We start from the raw sequence: 19098 nt of genomic DNA, 5'->3' as shown, positions 1-19098 counted from the left end.
CTTCCTTGTCGCACAAGTAATGTAACCAACGTAGGGCTTTGACCGAGTATTGACGCTTGACATAGTGGGTCGTTTGAGGACTGATGACAGCCACGGTGTTTTCAGGCATGAATCGTTGGCGGTACACTAAGGAACACGCTTTGGCAATGGTGCAAGCTTCTTTCAAAGGATCGACCCCTCCGTGTTCCATGAACAGTTCTCGAAATTTTCCACAGCAACGCCGTAAAATGTCCACGTCGGAACGACAATACTTTAACATTTCTTACTGAAAGTCGAAGGGGTCAGAGGCATGAGCCTGGTACCAAGTGTAGAAAGCTTCTCGTTGTTTGGTACGCATGTTGTCGGGGTCGTAATAGTGAGCCTCAGGCAAATGGGGTAGAACGGCATGTTGATTGGCTTCCGTATTGAAAAAGTGTGGAAAGTACCCTTTAGCCATTTCTGTCATTCCAAACGTTTTAGGCATTCGACTCAAAGGCATGGCCAAGTAACTCATCGAATCTTTAAACTGTACTTGTCCCACTTGCATGAAAATGATTTTGACTCCGTTCAAAGTCACTTTAGGACGTTCGGTGCCTTGTTCCGTATAGTATCTGAGAAGAAACTGTCCATCGTATCCGGAGAAATTGTGAGCCATCACCGTGGCATGACGATGACAATCTCCGTAACGTTCGATGTCCTCTTGGCTCCACGTCTTGTCGATGGGGTCTAAGACCCATCGGGCAAAATCGGCTAACGTGTTTGGTCCCCGAAAGATTTTTTCACGTCCTCCAGGAATCTTGCTGCAGTGAGGGCAATGATTGAAGATAGGTTCTTGAATGCATTTCTCGCACGCTCGATGAGCCACGCAGAAATTAGGAATGTGAATGCCGGTCTCTTGCATGCATTCGAAATCGAAAAAGATGAAATTGCCTTTCTTCTTGTGACCGTCCTCTTTCTCTGGTGGGGGTTGGTATTGTTGCACGTAGCATTGGTGTTCCAAGTCCACGATGTGGTGACAAAAGTGACATTTTTTCTTTCCTCGACATACGTGTGCCTTGACATTATTGGCAAGTATGCCTTGTCCACAGGTAGGGCACAATCTCAGGAGTTGACAAGCACATTTCTTCTGTGAACCTTGTGTTTTCAAATGTTGTTGGTAACAGGTAGGACTGACAAACGTGCGCAAACAAGTCGAACAAGGCACTGGTCCTTCGCTCAGACAGGGTGGAGAGGCCAAACATCCTGGGCATTTCATTCCACAATGCTTGTGTTGCTCTCGATTGTTATAACCATAGTCACATTTCTCACAACAATAACTGTATCCCAGGAATCCAGTGATACTGGTAATGGTATCGAAATGGTCATCGTGATGATAGACATGAATGTATTTTCCGTCCTTAAAATCTTGGCCTCGAAACAACAGAGTTCCACGCATTTCTTGAGGGTGCACTTTCAAGGTGTAGCGTGGAGCTAGGGCATCTTGCAATTTTTGCATCTCAGGAATGCCACAGGGTGTGTCTTTGGACAGTCCGGCTTGTTGCAACAGGAGTTCTGCTTCATTTCGTTGTTTGGCTCGGTCGGATTGTTGAATAGTTTTCCAGGTTCTTTTCCATTCTACCGTGTCGTTCTTGTTGGCATAGGTTCGTCCCACCACGATGGCACGGGCTAAACACATCTGGTCTTGAGGGTTGTTAATTCGGACGAGACTCTTTTTGGTGTTGCGAAGGTCGTCCACCAATAACATCTTTTTGCATCCAGTTCCTTGAGGAGGAGAGACGTGGGTCATTTTCAGTGTGGCTTTACCATCGGTGATGTCAAACTGGTCATTAGATTGTTGCACCTGTTGTATCTTGTCCATGACTTTGGAAGTGGTCAGTTCTGCGGGTCTGCTAAACTCGATCCAAACAGGGGATTTCAAACCGTCGTGATCTATGGATAGTGTCAAGCGATCGTCTTCTTTGGCTTGACATTGTCGCTTGAGTGCGGTGAGCAAAGAATCCCACATCTCGGTGATAAACCCTTCTGCTTTCTCCAAGGGTACGTCGGCCTTGAAATCTTTAAACTTCACTGTGTATGTGTAAGCCGTGGTTCTAAATTTTCTAGAGGAGCGCTTTTCCGTCTCTCGAATGGAATAGTACTTTTCAGGGTTGACTAAGGGTGGTGAACTTGGTTTAGAGGGTTCGGATTCTGGTTCACTCATGTCCTCTTCAAAATCACTGGCATGAATTTGTGCCAAGATTTCAGCCCTGGTACGAGGCGATAGATCACGTTTCTGCCTCTTACTTTCTTCTTCTTCTTCTTTCTTCTCGAATGAATGGGATCGTTTCATCTTGAGTGCAAAACGTCAAATGACTCAAGTTTAAACACCATAGACTAATTTATAGTCTTGGCAAACCAGCGTATATAAAAAGGGTGTGTCTTGTCCTTTCACTATTCATTTCACTCTCAAACCGAGGAGAACGATGGAAAAGACTACCCAGATGGAACGTTTCGTCAGAGCTTTGCGAGGGGTCATTAGAAAATTCTCTTCAAACCAGCCGACGGACTACTCTCCTTCCTTTCGAGATAAGAGTCAGGATACTTGCTATATCTGTCAGAAGAAAGGGCATTGGTCTTCAGAGTGTCCAGACCGTCAAAAAAGAAAAAAAAACAGGGGCTAAAAAAGACAAAAGTCAAGATACCTGTTATTATTATAAAGAAAAAGGTCATTGGTCTCCAGATTGCCCAAAAAAGAAACAAGAGGAGTCAGAAGAAAAGAAGGATTCTTCAGAAGAAGAGAGGGATTATTCGGAAGAAGAGAGGGATTCTTCGAAAGAAGAGAGGGATTCTTCAGAGGAAGAAAGAAGACATTTCTATTTAAAAGAAGCAAAGAAACAGGAGAAGGAAAGAAGATGGGAAGAAAATGAGGAATAAACGGTGAAGAAATTCAAAAAACAGAGAGACTAAACAAGGAGAAAGAAGAAGTCAATGAACTTTTAATTAAAGTGTTGTGTTGTGAATTGGATTGTAAAAAATGGATAAAAGAATACATGAATGATATAAGGTAAGTATCTTTGAGTTTTGATTTTAAAATAAGAAGCTACACTCACGCACTCATACACAGACACGTACTATAAGGGTAAAATGGGTGGGGTTTATTTTTGAGTTATTGGCAAATTGAAATTGTATTTCTTTTCGAGAAATGTGGGTGGCCCTGAAAAGGGCCTTTTTATTTTGGTGTAGGGGTGAGTTTAACCAATCAACTTTAACTGTCTTAAGCCTTTGCCACGGCCAAGGCCTACTTCTGATGATTGGGTTGAAATCACTAAGGGTGGTAGGACAGGCTTAGTCACAGGGTTGGCGTGTTTAGCTCGGGAAGGTCGTATTCTCTTCGGTCGTGATAAAGAAGTCTGATACATTTGTTTCAGACTTCTTAACTCCGCTACAATGTCCAACAGTACCGTAGCCCTTTGATTTTCACCCTCTTGTTTCTTTGCTGCTACTTCTTCTTGCTGTTGTTGCTGTTGTTTTTTTCTTACCTCTTCTTGTTGCTGTTGCTGTTGCTGTAGGAGAAAAGCTTGTTCCGCTTCCTTTTGTCGTTGCATAACTTTCTCCAATTCTTCTTTCTGTCTCTGTCTAAAATTCTCCACTTGCGGTAATGAAGAAGGTAACGAAGGTTCCGGAACAAATTCTTGCGAGGTAAGAAAATCCACAAAATCCCAATGTACCTCTTCTGAAAGTAAGTCCGGGTTCCCTTGGGCAGTCTCCCCGGCTGGTGCACCCCAATGGATCGTTTTCTGAGTTTCCGTCATGTTGAATCACTGTCGCATAGATTGACTGCACACAAGCGCTAACGAATCTATATAGACCACGTGACGTCACAGACTGCTCTCTTCGGATTGGATGCGAGCTGACTGAATTTTGTAACGCGTGTTCGGATTGGTGAATGAATTCAATCCGTTTCAATCCTTCCTGTACCGATAGATAAGCGCAGTTCACTGCATTGATTCACCTATTCTCGTCGCTTCAAGATGTGGACCACAGTTGAGTCATCCACCCTTGTGTCTTCCATGATGTTTAGGACGGACATGCTCATGTATGTCAGGTCCAAGTGGACTGTTGTTGATAGGACAGATACTAGTCAATGGATGAGGAGAGTTTACATAGAAAGACAAGGATGTCTCAAGAGGGTACTTGTGTATGGACCGGCAGTTAGAAGGAGTTTAAGAAGAAGAAGAAGAAGAAGTGACAGATGCCATCTATGTTAATATTAATATTAACATAAACCCAAAGGCCCTTTTCAGGGCCAGCCATATTTCTTGAAAAGAGATAGCCTTTCCATTGCCTACCCCTTTTTTAAAAAAATTTAAAAAAAAATAAAAAAAAATCCCATGTTCAATTTCCCTTGACGCTATAAAGTCCCACCCTGTTTAAATTCCTTTGACGCTAAACCGTCCCACGATTTTTCTCCATGTTAATTTCCCTTGACGCTAATCTGACCCACGATTTTTCTCCATGTTAAATTTCCCTTGACGCTAATCTGACCCAGGGGTCTCTGTAATGCTAATTCCCATTGACGCTAATGTACCCCACTTTACTACTGGCGTCAAACTCCACAACAGGAGCCCCGAGTGGCCGAGTGGTCTAAAGCGCTCTCCGTTACGGATCACTGCCGTCTCACCTCTGTCTGCGCGGGCTAGAGTCTTGGATTCGGCCAATGTTGGTATGTGAGAAAGCTTGCCAGTAGCTTCTCGTGGGTCGGTGGTTCTTTCCGTGGTTTTCTGGGTTCTTCTTCCACCATTAATACTGGCCGCCATGTATAACCTGTGGCGTTAAACCCCACAAGAACAACAACAACAACAACAACAACAACTATGTCGTAACACACGCATAACATTGGAAAATGTTGAATTTGAACAGCAGAAATATGCACAGATATCATGTGCATAATCTCTCTTGTGAATGTATTTTGTGTGATATTTCAAATGTAAACATTCTGTAGTGTCATACTTGTCTGGATGCTAAGATCAAACCAGTGTGATATATTTTCAGACAATATCACGATTTGCAAGGGGGGGGGGGACCCGAGTGGCCGAGTGGTTTTAAAGCGCTCACCGTTACGGATCACTGCCATCTCACCTCTGTCTGCGTGGGTTCGAGTCTCGGGTTCGGCCAATGTGGATATGTGAGAAAGCTTGCTGGTAACTTCTCTTGGGTCGGTGGTTCTTTCCGGGGTTTTCCCGGTTTCTTCCTCCACCATTAATACTGGCCGCCATGTATAGCCTATCTTGTGCTGAAAAATATCGGTAAACCCTACAACAACAACGATTTGCAAGGATTTTGCTGTTCCATTTTGTATGCATTCAACTTAATGCACTGTCTTAACTATCGTTTAAGCATACCTGGTGCCGCTTATTTCAATGTTATTATCATCCAATGTAAATATGTGAATCAGCATGTTTTTAGAGCTGAACATATTGTTTGTTTTTGCATATCAACAATATTTTTATTTTATTTTGTTAGTTATTATTTTAAGACTGTCAATTTGTATCACACTTAGATGTCTTCCAGTCTCATGAACATAAACAAACCGTCTTGAAATACCGACATTGTTACTTTCCATGATTTTGAACTCGTTCAATAGTTTTATAACCGCTCTGAAAATTGTAGAATTTAACACAGCATACATTTGTGCCATTATTTATTATGTGACAAACGATTTAAGTTTTTGTTATACTTAGCTCATTCTATGATGTATTCATTATTTTATTTGTAAAAATGCTTTTCTCAGTAATCTCAAGTTGTGCCGGTCTAGAGATTTTTTAAATATGATTTTCAATGTTCAAACCCCACCTTTGCGCTATTTGATATGCCCAAAGATGTTAGGCGTATGTGTCTCAATATATTTACTAGTTTGCCTGTTGCTGTCTTCGCTAACAAAATCGTTTACTGTCATTCTCTGAAGTTTTTCACAGGCTACTTGATTGTCCGCTGACCGTTTCTGTCCTATGCACAAACATCGTCTATTACATTTAGGATGTAATAAAGTTTGTATAATTATTAAACGTTTGATTATTAAACATTTACAATTAAAAATGAATTTCGGCGTGTATGAGAAGTTATGCGCTACCTACCGTTTGTGACACCTTCCGCGCTAGGTGCACCAACATGTGGTGCTTGGAGAAATATTTTGGTGTAGACGTTTTCCGCAACGGAAGTTCTTTTTGTCCATATAGTTTCTGCAAAATTCCCGGATGTGCGCATGCGTCCTTTCTTACTCCGACATTTTGCGCCAAGTTTTCGTCAAGTTGCTAAAAAAAATTCATGTTTTTTCTTTTTTCAAGAGTTCATATTTCACTAGACGACAGCTTGCTATGTGCAATTGAAGCGTTTCTTTTTTGCCGATTATTTTAGAGCATAACAATGTAGTTTGCGTTGATTACTTGTAAAACGTGCAAGTTTTGTGGTGTGCAAGTATGAGATTTTGTGTTTTGCCAAGAGTACAGCACAGCTAAATTACCATTTTGAACGAAAATGGCAACTGTAGAGTATGATTTAGACACTTCTGGAGGGCTTATGGAGGTACACATTCAGAGAATCAGTATAATGTTTTCTTTGTAACTATGTTCAATAGGATGAAAACGTTTATGTAAGAAAATCTACATTATCGAGCTCGCCCTTTGGTAGTCGTACAATATAAGGTACAGCACATGTTGGTTTTGTTTAAGTGCTATGTCTTACTATCCAAATAACGGCCTTGTATAGCGTGTTCCGATGTCTTTGACATCGGAACGAGTAGTGAAAGTTTCAGGAATATCACACATTTGGCAACATATATCGACACTCTTCCACTAACTTGTGTGTAATTAATATACATACTGTGCTGTCTTTATCCTGGTAGAATGAAAATATGACACTAGCAAATGGACGCATTTTCATGTACCGTTGACATTTGAATTTGTTGCAATGCGACGGTAGTCGAGGTTTGCAGAAGTATGTTTAAATAGGTTCATGTGGCGAATATGTTTCTTGAATAAACGAAACATTACAGTTCCAATATTCATAATATATTTTTATTTGTTTTGTTAAAGAATAATATTTAAACTTAACCTGATGATGGCATTCCTGGCAGTTATCGCTTTCCAGTCAACTGAAATGTAGGCCAATGAAACTTTAAAACGGGTCCATTTCTTTTGTGAGAAATTTAATTTATTAGAGAAAAGACATCAGAATAAGTAAAGTTTGACTAAAACATTATGATATTATTTTTGTAGAAAAGTGCCATTATTTTAGTTGCCATTTGTGTGAAATATTCCTGAAAATTTGACTTTCGTTGCGATGTTAGGCGACATCAAAACACACTACACAGTGCTGTTAGTTAGGCAGTAAGACCCTGACGCCCAAAACATAAATATCAGCATCAAGGTCTTACCTGTAGGACTATCAGACTTGCTCATATTGTTGTTTCACATTTGTTTATAAACAGAACATTCACTGCACAAGAATAACAAAGGGAGGACACTCCCCACTTATACTGCAACCCTTTTAAATTATTTTTCGAGGAAGCGTGATAAATTCAGTGACAATTATTTCAGACATAAACTTTTTTTTTGCCTACATCAAACTCCACATACTTTTGAACCAGTAAGAAATGACGACCTGTTTGCTAATGTTGCCCTTCGACATGGCCATGATTGTACCAGCTTGACAGTGGACTTAGTTTTACAAAGTATGGTGTATCACATGTTTGTTTTAGTGCGATGTCCTGCTGCCTAAATAACGGCGTTGTGTAGCTTGTATCGATGTTGACTGAATTTTCAAGATTATCACACAATATCTCAAAATTTGGCAGCATATATTACTTTTCCACAAATCAGAGTTCATTTAGGCAAATTTTATTTACTGTCTTTTTTTAAATAATTAAGATTCTCACAGTAAATGGATTTGTTTTCATGTTCCTTTGACCAACATTTCAGTTGGTTGAAATGTGATGGAAGCCAGGAAAGTTGAAATTGGCAAAAAGGATGATATATATTTTTTAATGAAGCTATCTAATCATAATATTGGTATTTTTTTATATTTGTAAACAGTCTTCAACCTAACCTGATTTCGGCATTCTCCGCTTTCTTTGCATTCCAACCAGCTAAATGGAACATGAAAATGCATCCATTTGCTATTGTCAGATTTTGATTCCACTTGGATAAAGACAGCAAAGTAAGTATAATGAATTAGATTTAAATTTGTGGTAGAATACTGCAACGTAATATTCCTGAGTCAACTTTGCAACATGCTACACAAGGCCATTATTTAGGTAGTAAGATGTAGCACCAAAACAAAAAAAAATGTGTGATATGTCTGACATTGTATGACTTCATCATGCTGAATGGAATATTGCAGTTTTATTATTGAACCAAAATTGTTCACTTGCAGGGCCATCAAATTGTTGGAAAAGTCTTGGCAAGTTGACTTGAAAATTTAACTTACCCCAGGGATGTCTGAGTTTGCCAAAAATAGAGATTAGAGAATCTCTGTATGACATCATAATTAGAACTTTGCAGAGCTCTGGTTGGTAGAACCACAAAGTAACAAGATCAAATATGATGCAGATGTACCAAATGAAGCACATGCTACCTATGTGCAATATTTGAATGGCATTAAAGATTATAAAGTATTGTCACTATTGTATAAACTCGTATTAAGACTGATAATATTTGTCCAGTCCAGTTATGTTTTGGTTATTGTCATGTATATTTTTTGCACAGTGATATTTTCTGATGGTCTTTTGGCATTTAGTTCCAAATGATGTTGTTATTACACTTGTTATTATTGCAAATAGAATTTAATTTATTTATTACAAAACACGATTATGTGATCTGGAGTCTTTAATATCTATTCTATTTTACTGGTATCAATAATTTTATTAAAATTAGACTTTTATTTTCTTGCCATTTCAGTTTTTTGATAATGTGTTGTTATCAATAGGTAAAATTTGCTTGGTTTTGTGGTAGAAACTAAAATGATTAATTATTAAGGAGTGACCAACTGTAAAAGGCAGACAAGTTAGTAAATGCAGAAGTTTCTATATTTTAGAGAGTTGCTAGAAACAACCGAATAGTCAATAATATTCCATTTAGTATTAGATTATTTTATTTACTTACTCCTATCTTTATTTTCACAGAGGTGTTAATTTCCAGATCTAGTGTTTCTAGTTTCTTAGGCAATTTGTGCTCATTGAGAATTTTTGCAGTATAATTAAAAAACTAAAACCTTGAATCTGATTGAGGAACAGACAGTTTCAGAACCAGTTTTATTGACTTTAAAGATTATGGAGTCGGATTGAATGAGAATAAAAGAAGGGGAGATAGATAAATATTTTGGAAACATCACAGTCGTCAAATATCGAGTAAGCTTATTGTCTTTCTGTCAACCAGCAATGATCCCACCCACCTCACGTGACCAAGCTAAATGTTGTCATGCCGATAATCGCTATATCAGAACATACTAGTAAAACAAATGTTACAGCATTTCTTAAATGGTGTGGTGGGATATTTTTAGGTAATCACTTTATTATTTTGCAGGTTAAAAACTTGTTTCCCTTTTCTTTGTTTGTACCTTAAAATCTCATGTTAATAATGATATCAGAGTTGTATGTAAATTATACATGTATATATAAAGGTAGATGAGAAACAAAAGTTGAGATGGAAATACATATATAGTTAGACCTTCACATGTGGTCTTGACCACTATTGTTTTTTTTTAATTCCTGTTTCTCTTGGTTATAGGTGTCATAAGAGAAAAGGAATTGATAAAATAGAGTCTTTTGCATGCATGATATTCCTTGCACATTGCTTATGGAACTAGATGCCATTTCCTCATCAATATCTTACATAGTTGGCAGCCCATATTGGCACATTTTCGTGGCAAAGAGTAATTGGTTTGCTTTATGCTGATGCCTGTTTCTTGACTGAAGTAAATCTTGTTAAAAACAAACGTTGTGGTTTTATCGTCTGTTGACTCCCATTTCATGGTTTTGAAAGTGCATGGTTGCAGTTAAAAATAAATTTGAAATAAAAATATGGACATGAAATCTTGTAGAGAAATGCATCAGTCTGTTGCTATATATAAAAATCATTGGAGTTAAATCACATACATCATTATTTTTTTCTCCTGGTGGCAGCATTGTCTATCTTTTATGCCAGACAGCTGATGTGAATTAACATTTTTTGCATAAGAGAAATGTCCTAGTTTCAGCTGACTTTAAGATTCCTCAGCGAGCACTGTGCTTTAGCCTTTTAAAATGGAGACCAATGTATGTTGACACTGCAAATGCTTGGCTTGATGAAAAAAGACAAAATTGGGGAACAAAATGGACACAGATTTAATTATTTTGCAAGGTTAGAAATTTTTTATGTTCATGCAGTCTCGGTTACAATACAGTGTTTAAACATATTAGTCGGTGGTTAGATGTTTTGCCAAATGCCTGGCTCTTGTTTCAAATACAAACACCTATGGGACAAAACTAATTTCAAACACTGGTACCATGCCCACTATTTGTGAATGTCCGGCACTTAAAGTATGGTAGAGGCCAATTGATTTGGGGATCAAAATTTCAGAGGTAAGGATCACTGACGAAATGAAAAATGGGTTTTGCACAATAACTTTTATTCTGAAGAAAGTTTCTTGCATAAATTCTGTGTCTGGCATAAATTTAAGATCATAAATCTTTTGAAAATTTTGTGTCTTAAATCAAAGGTCACCATTGTGTTAAGTCAAGTAAGAAGATAATGGTTTCTACAGAGTGAGCATGCTTTGACCAAACATTATGGTCGTTGAGACCATTGATGCTCTGCTAGTGGCTTCATGGAGGGTTATTAAACCTGGAGTGGGAATGCAATTGCCATTTATTGTACTTTCATTTGCCAAATGAACAAACCGCTCTGGTGGCCTAGCGGTTATAGCGTCTGCCTAAAATGCGGGAGGTTGTGGGTTCGATCCCTGGCTGAGTCATACCAAAGACTCAGAAAAATGGTACTAACAGCTGCCTCGCTAGGCGCTCAGCATTAAGAGGTTAGTGTTAGGACTGGTTGGTCTGGTGTCAGGATAATGTGACTGGGTGGGACATCATGCTACATGTCTGCGGCATGATGCTTCATTGCTACACATCACTATAAACTGCCACACTGCAGACATTGTAGTAATATGACTGAAAAATTGTTAAAGCTATGTTGAAAAAATCCAAATGGACAAAGAAGGAAAAAGTACTGGCCTAAATAAATTTTTGTCGCACCACCTTCAAGGAAAAACCCTTGTTAGATACTACATGGCCATTACGTCAGATCATGTGGTTGTTGTTTATGCTCTGGTCGAAATCTGCTATTTAAAGTTACTGGGTCATATTCTCCACTTTCAAATGGAGGTTGTGGATTTTGTTCAGTTTTCATGATTCGAATAACAGTTATGAAAGCTTCAATACGTTAGGTAAAGGCTCTGTTATTGATGTAGGCAGCAATTAGTTTTTATAAATTATCAAATTCAGATGATTTAGTGATGTAGACGCAGACAAAGAACTTGTAAATTTGGAGCATGAGAAATGGCAGCTACGGTTGGTTACACGGCTTCACTGACTTGATGGTGAATGAGTTCAAGCACATAAAAATATTCTTCTATGAAAAATAATTATACAGTTATAACGATCAGATTTTGCACTTAAATCTTTCCATACATAATATATGTATACCAAAAATGTAAAATAGTTAAAATTGTTGTGAAACGTAACATACGTACTTCACTGCTTAACAGTTAACAGACAGGCCTATGTGTATGACGTCGAATAGGTATCAGGTGTTCTATTTATAGCATACTGCACTGGGTAACTTTGCTACATGTATATCGAAGGGCTAAAAAGCCATACACTGTATGAGGTAAAGGGTTAAAATCCTTCCAAAGCCCCTACACGTGTGTTAAGGATACCATTACATTTTTTAATACAAAATGTTCACTCAGAACACCACTCTGGTGGCCTAGTGGTTAGAGCGTCCACCTCGGATGCGGGAGGTCGTGGGTTCGATCCCCAGCCGAGTCATACCAAAGACTTACAAAAATGGTACTAACAGCTGCCTCGCTTGGCGCTCAGCATTAAGAGGTTAGTGTTAGGACTGGTCGGCCCGGTGTCAGGATAATGTGACTGGGTGGGACATCATGCTACATGTCTGCGGCATGATGCCCCAATGCTAGACATCACTATAAACTGCCACATTGCAGACATCGTAGCGATATGACTGAAAAATTGTTAAAGCTACGTTAAAAATCCAAATCACAACACAACACAACCATTTAAGGATACCATTACATTTTTTAATACAGAATGTTCACTCAGAATGAAAGCAACAGCTAATCCGTTAATGCTTAAGACTAGAATACTTGTAAAGTGCACATACACATACCCACCTAGTTGTCCCTTCCACACCCATGGACTATGAGTGGTTGTGTACGAATATAACCAGTGTTTCATATTTGGACTTTTATTTTTATGCCCTTTCATTCTAATAAAATTTTGCACATGTAATAAGTCCATGCATATCATATTCCAAAGTCTTGATTTTAAATGCTTTAGAAGTTGCATATAACATTTATACATTTGGCTAGAAAGAATGCGTGTACAGCATTACCGTTTTAAGAAAGTAAAAATCCCATGGTCTCGAGTTGCTAATACTTTGGAAATGGGATGGTAGCTGCAGCTAGATGTAACATGCAGCATAACCTGGCTTGCAGGAATGTTTAATCTGTATCTGTTGTTTTTATCACAGCAAATCCAAAAACTGGTTGCACCACCAGTTAGTGAAGAAACTGTTAAGAAGCAAAGGCGTAATACAAAAGAATATCGTCGACATGGGAGAGCGATCAACCATGACTACTGTGACAGTTGTCAGGAAGGAGGAGATTTGCTGTGCTGTGACCGGTGCCCTGCTTCATTTCACCTTAAGTGTCAGTAAGTTCAAGTTGCAGCAATGTGTCAATTCTGTACAACACATTAAAGGAAGGTACCATGCTGAATTTGAGAAATCTTAAAATAATGTACTATTGATTTGCATTAATATACTGGTGTTGTACCTCCATGTTAAACAGAGCTAGCAGTTGCTTATTTTACCTATTAGTATTGGAAATCCTTGATGCTTGCAATAAAATTTTCATGATATTGAAAGAGAATCACCACAAAAGTACTTACTTTTACGGGTAATATTTTTAACAATTCTTTCTCTGTTGCCAGTGATCCACCACTTATGGAAGATGATATTCCACCTGGTGAATGGATTTGTCATCGCTGCAGGATGGCCCCAAAACCAGAGGTAGGTAATGTCTTCATTGGAAAGGTAAAAATTTTATTTTAAAAGTATACACTCTACTGATTTATGTTTATTTAGTTTGACAATAATGTAAGTTAGTGTTCTAATGCTTGCCTTAAGGTTTAGTGTATTAAATTGCATTTTAATTTCATTTGTAACATTTTGTTACTGCAAAATAACTCAATGTTTCCACCCTCAGTAGTTATTGGGGCTCAGAAAGAAGTCAATTTCAGTGTTAAAAGGTCAAAAGGTAAAGTGACCCAGATGGAAAAAAATCAGAAAAGTTTTATAAGACATTTTCCACAGCACAATAACATTAGTTCTTCATCAAGACTTGGGATGGCTTGCAGTTGGGCTGTGGATGAAGCCTATTGAATTAGGGGTCAAAGATCAAGGTCATTGTGACTGAAAGAAGAATTGATTACTGCACAAAGATTTTAATTATTGTGGTTGAATTGCACATTATGAAGAAGGAAGTCACAAATAAAGGATCAGTGTCGCTGTAAATGCAGGCTTTTGCATAATCACTTTAACTTTTTGGACTACATACATTGACCAAAGTTTGTGGAGGGCTTGTGCTTAAGGTTTGGAAAATGTTTATGTTGGGGTCAAAAAATGTAAGGTCATTGTAATGTGAAAGAAAGTTGGATTTTGCAAGATGATTTTTAATTTCTTTTTGTTTGTAAAAATATTATGTTTATCTATAATGTGTGCATAACTTTTGTCCATGTTTGTTGGGTGTACTTAAAGATATTGGTCATTTGCTAACAAGGATGCTTATATGACTAACTTTTGTCCATGATTGTAAGTTGTAAACAACATGTTGGCATAACTTTTTAGTTCAGAACATTCTAGAAACAGACTTGTTTACAATTTGATTGGAATTTCCCATTGGAATGGCTCGTATTGAGGTCAAATGAAAAGGTGAACAATTAGAAACTTGAGAAATAATGAATTTCTTTCTTAGATCAGTCTCTGGAATCCATTTGTTATCAGAGTTTACAGTTGTGTTCAATACAATTTGAGAAGAATTATTTATTTAAATTCATTAGAATTACTAAGTTTTCATTGATACATCTCTGAAATCCATTTGTTTTCAGTTGTGTTCAGATATAAATCGAGAGGTATTATTTATTGAAATTATTTCTTGAAATTACTTAGTGCTCATTGACTTGGGATATACACTACTTTGGAACAACTGTAAACTCATTCAAAGACATTCATGATTGCATCATTATGGTACATCAGGACTTTCAAGACTTTTGGAATTCGTCCAGAATATGCATTATTTGGGATTTAATTCACAATACTATCTCTCTTAAATTTCCACTTTATATTGTAGGGAAATAAATTGCTCATCGATTTTGCTTAAATTGTTGGTATTGCATCTTTCTGTTAATTAAGACCTAGAGTCATAAGCCTACGTTTATATACCTTCACTGCCATTGGTTATTAATATGAACAGTACCCAGATATCGCCAGTGGTGAGCTCTGTATGATATAATTACTTCAGTTATGTAAACTCGGGGTGTGAAGATATCTTGCTTTATCTGGTTAAGGAAGAGTGAAGTCTTAATAAAATCGATTGATTAAAACCAGATCTCTAACTCAAATGCTTGGAATGGATCTGTACTGAAGACAACTACCTATGTAATATTGCTTGTAACATGCACAACTTTAGAACCATTCAACATATACTGATGGAATTTTTTTAAGAACATTGTCTCTTGAACCTAAATGTGTCTTGTTTTTACCATTTCGGACAGAGTTATGACCTATGTTAACGTGTTGCTTGATGGGTATGTTGCTTATAATCTGCATAACTCGAGAGTGCGACATTATTCTGATGCATTTTTATGTGAACATAGTTTTACGGACTTAGATCCATCTAGAAGCCATGCAATACTCTAAAACTTGACAACTCATCATCCTAAATCTTAGAGAAATATGATTCACTTGTGCAGTTTGGAAAAACATGCTATTGGCTGCCCAGTCATATTGTAATTAACGGTAATGTAAGTGTAGAAAAAGCTGCCCTGCAGTCACCCGATTCAGAATGGGAAATTCCATATGACGAACTTATATATATATATATATATATATATATATATATATATATATATATATATATATATATACACACATACATGCACACACACATATATATATATATATATATATATATATATATATATATATATATATATATATATATATATATATATATATATTAAAAAGCATATCTTATATGCTTAGTGAATATATGGAATTGAATTTGACAAACAAGCTCATACATCAAACCATTACACTTTTGGCGTAATCGTTATGCTTTTTTCCACTAAATTATTCCTTACACATAAATGTATTTGGACTACGTGTTTTCATTATGTCACCTCCCAAAAAAATTAAAAATTTGTTTTCTTATTTTTATTAACATCCCATTAATCTTTCAGACCGCATTCTAGAAAAGACAGCTTCTAAGTAACTACGACATAAAAGTACGCTTGTCTGTCCTTGCATACACTTTCCTAACAGTATTATTTTCTATTTATAGCAGCTACCCTATTTCCAAGAAATGTGCTGGTTTTACTTTCAAACTTTCGATCTCAGTTTATATTTATAGCAGCTGTATGGCTTAGTTAGGAGAGAACAGACTGGGTTTTTAATTTTTAATCTTTGCTTGCAGATGTTTTTGTTCTAATTCATATCTGATACAGAACCAGTCTGTAGATATTTGGCGCTAAAAGTCAAGTCAGATTTATTCTAGTTGATGCGTGTGTTAGAGCAGAAATGTTTTTCAAATAATTCCACAGATGGATTAGAAAAAGAAGAAAAACCGATTCAAAGATGAATACATGAATTACACAATACAGTGTTCCATTCTAGGGCAGCTTCATGCCCACATCAGGCTGTGTGGAAAGGATTTTAATATTAGTCATGATGGTAAAACAAAGAAACCTTGAATTAGCTCATTTTACAAACTCCAATACTAAGGTAACTTGTAACTTCTATTTTAAAGCAGAACTAATAAGTGATGAGGCGTAATTAACCAAGTTCTTAATTGAACACGGACTACCCCTAGCAGTAGAATACTACGTTTGACCTTTGTTCAGACAGATGTTTTTGGATTCCAAAATTGCAGAAAATAAGCATCTGCAGGAACAAAATCATCTAATAGTGTTAGGTGTTTAGCAGAAGATAATTTGCTTAAAATTGCCGAAGCCATGAAAACTGAGCCATTTAATATTGCAACAGACAGGAGTAGTGATTATGATGACAAAAAGTTGTACCCAGTCTGTGTAAGAGACTTTGACAACGAAAAGGGCAAAGTCAGAGTTCTCTTCTTTCATTACCAGAATTAACACTAGATTCCACTGGAGAAAACATTTTTTATTTGGTTGATAATGCTTTGTATAAACATAAGTTGGCAGAACTGTATGGGGTTTTCAGTTGATAATGCATCAGTGATGACTGGAATTCATATAGGAGTTGCATTCTATATTTTGAAAAATGTCTCCATTAGTGCACATATCAGGTTGTCCCTCTCATATGATGAACCTTGCTGCAGGAAAGGCTGCTGATAAATTAGAAGGAGAACCCCTGAAGTATGAAGTTGGCATTCTACTTGACAGTGTACTTCATGAGGACAGAGTTGATGTGCAATGACACATTATTTCCCGTCTAAAAGATCGAATAACTGGAAGATATATATTTCCTCTTCTTTGTCAGGTTATGAAAGGAATATTGGTTCTTTACCATTTCTAATGCTGACAGTGAGAGATTGTTCAGTATTGTTAACAAAAATAAAACTGAATTCAGACCCAGGCTCTGTAACCCAGCACTTAGTTCTCTACAGGTGTGAAAAACATTCATAATCTCAGCTGGTACAAAGTGTTTTGAAATGCAATATGGAAGACTGTTGCTTTTTAAAGCTCTAAGTACTGTATATGAAAATTTGAAGGAGGAATTGATGTTAAAAGACCAGAAGGGGTAAATAAATCATTTTGCACATATGTTCATTGAATTTTATTGTGTTATATGTGGATTACTCTTTTTCTGCTTGGATTACACTTTTTTTTGCCAGGGGTTGGCATGTATGCAAGCTTTGAAACATTAAACTGAACACTTCAGAGGCATCCCTTACATAGAACAAATTGCAAAGACAATAAGCTTTGTTGTTGAGTGCATACCTTTCCAGTGTCTGCTGGCAGTGGAATACATTCTTGTGCCACACCTTGTGAGAGACCAGCTTTTATCTAAATTCTTCAGCTCTTCCCTTGTTATAATGTGTTTCATTGTAATGCAGTTCCAGATATAACGGTATAATTCTATGGACCCCATTGTCAAACTTTAAAATTTAAAAAAAAAATTAATACAAAAATAAGTTTCAACATCTGACAGGAGATTAATTTTACATCCAAACTACTGGACTTGATTTGGACATTGCCGGAAAGTGTTTTTATTTAGGCAAAGTGAGATTTTGTATTCCAAATGAGCTATTGCACACTTGAAATTACCCATGTCTTTAATGAACCGTAATTATCATTGGTCTATGTCAACAGTTATAGGGGCCCCGAGTGGTCTAAAGCGCTCACCGTTACGGATCAGTGCCATCTCACTTACGGATCAGTGCCGTCTCACCTCTGTCTGTGAGAGTTTGAGTCTCAGGCTGGGCTAATGTGGGTACACGAGAAAGCTGCCAGTAGCTTCTCATGGGTCGGTGGTTCTTCCCGGGGTTTTCCAGTGTTCTTCCTCCACCAGTTATACTGGATGCCATGTATAGCCTATCATGTGCTGAAAAATGGCCTTAAACCCTACAACAACAACGACAGTTATATTTTGCAGACATGATTTTTCTCCATTTTAAAGCGGAATTCTGCTTTTCTCCTGACTTGAATCTGATTTTTCTTGATATAGTCCGTTTTTTTTATATATATTATTATGTCTGATCCGGTTTTTTAAACGGTCTGTTCGGTCCAATTCCGCAACAACCCTTGTAACATATTCGCTCCTTATATTAGTTAGCCCACTTCTCTTGTAAAGAGCTTTCAGATTGGTCAAAGGTTTAAATTCATCCAATGAATCTTCGTGTAAATGAAACTGATGGCAATGGAAAGAAGAAACATGCTTACAAAAAATGGCGTCCCGAGTTGTTGAGAGAGACCATGACACGAGAAGTTTAGATAAAGGTTTAAAAAATGTATGGAAATGGGAATGACTGGAGCAAAAAGTCGATGGAAATTTAGTTGGTCAGTTTATAAGAAAACTGAACGCTCGAGGACTGGCATTTTGTGACCTCTGCATTAAAGATATAAATTATGGAAGTTGTGGTTGGAAGAGTCTGGAACAGATGAAGCCCTCTGTCAGAATATGTGCACTGCATGTCGCCAACACAAGCTGGAGCTTGAAAGGAAAAAGGCTCTCGTTGAGAAGGAAAAGAAACGATTGCTCATTGAGCCAACAAAATCATTGGTGACAAAAAGGAAGACTAAAGAAATCTTTGATAAAGCCACAAAAAGAGCTCGACTGGCATATCAACAGGTTTTGTCCAGTGGACAAAAAGACAAGTGAATATATGGGATTATTTGTATATAGGTGATGTACTTGGGTCTTTATTTTACGGATTTGTTATGAAAAGAGAGAAGTGTAATATGTTGGCAGCAAAAATATCTAATTATTGACTTAATTACGATGTGAACACTGACATGCTCATGAAATAACTTAAGCACCAATAGTATTGGAGAACAAATTCATGTAACAATAAATATTGTGAAATTGTTCAGTTTGAAAATTTTTG

General features: G+C 37.2%; 1 protein-coding gene across 2 annotated transcripts in view; it reads left to right on the top strand.

Annotated features, from left to right (window-relative positions):
* Window positions 1–6230: 6230 nt before the first annotated feature.
* Window positions 6231–19098, top strand: part of LOC149777190 (PHD finger protein 12-like) — an 81291-nt gene continuing 68423 nt past the window's right edge. For both annotated transcript variants that reach the window (XM_089941893.1, XM_089941892.1), the window contains exons 1-3: window positions 6231–6540; window positions 12765–12946; window positions 13226–13304. In XM_089941893.1, coding sequence (XP_089798019.1) covers window positions 6493–6540; window positions 12765–12946; window positions 13226–13304 — 309 coding nt within the window. In that variant the 5' untranslated portion in view covers window positions 6231–6492. The remainder of the gene's footprint in view (window positions 6541–12764; window positions 12947–13225; window positions 13305–19098) is intronic.

Source organism: Sinohyriopsis cumingii, chromosome 18 (genome assembly GCF_028554795.1).
Source record: "Sinohyriopsis cumingii isolate HCF-2022 chromosome 18, ASM2855479v2, whole genome shotgun sequence".
In the NCBI taxonomy this organism is placed as follows: Eukaryota; Metazoa; Mollusca; class Bivalvia; order Unionida; family Unionidae; genus Sinohyriopsis; species Sinohyriopsis cumingii.
Note: the sequence above shows the minus strand (reverse complement) of the source record. Positions and strands in the feature narration are given on the sequence as shown.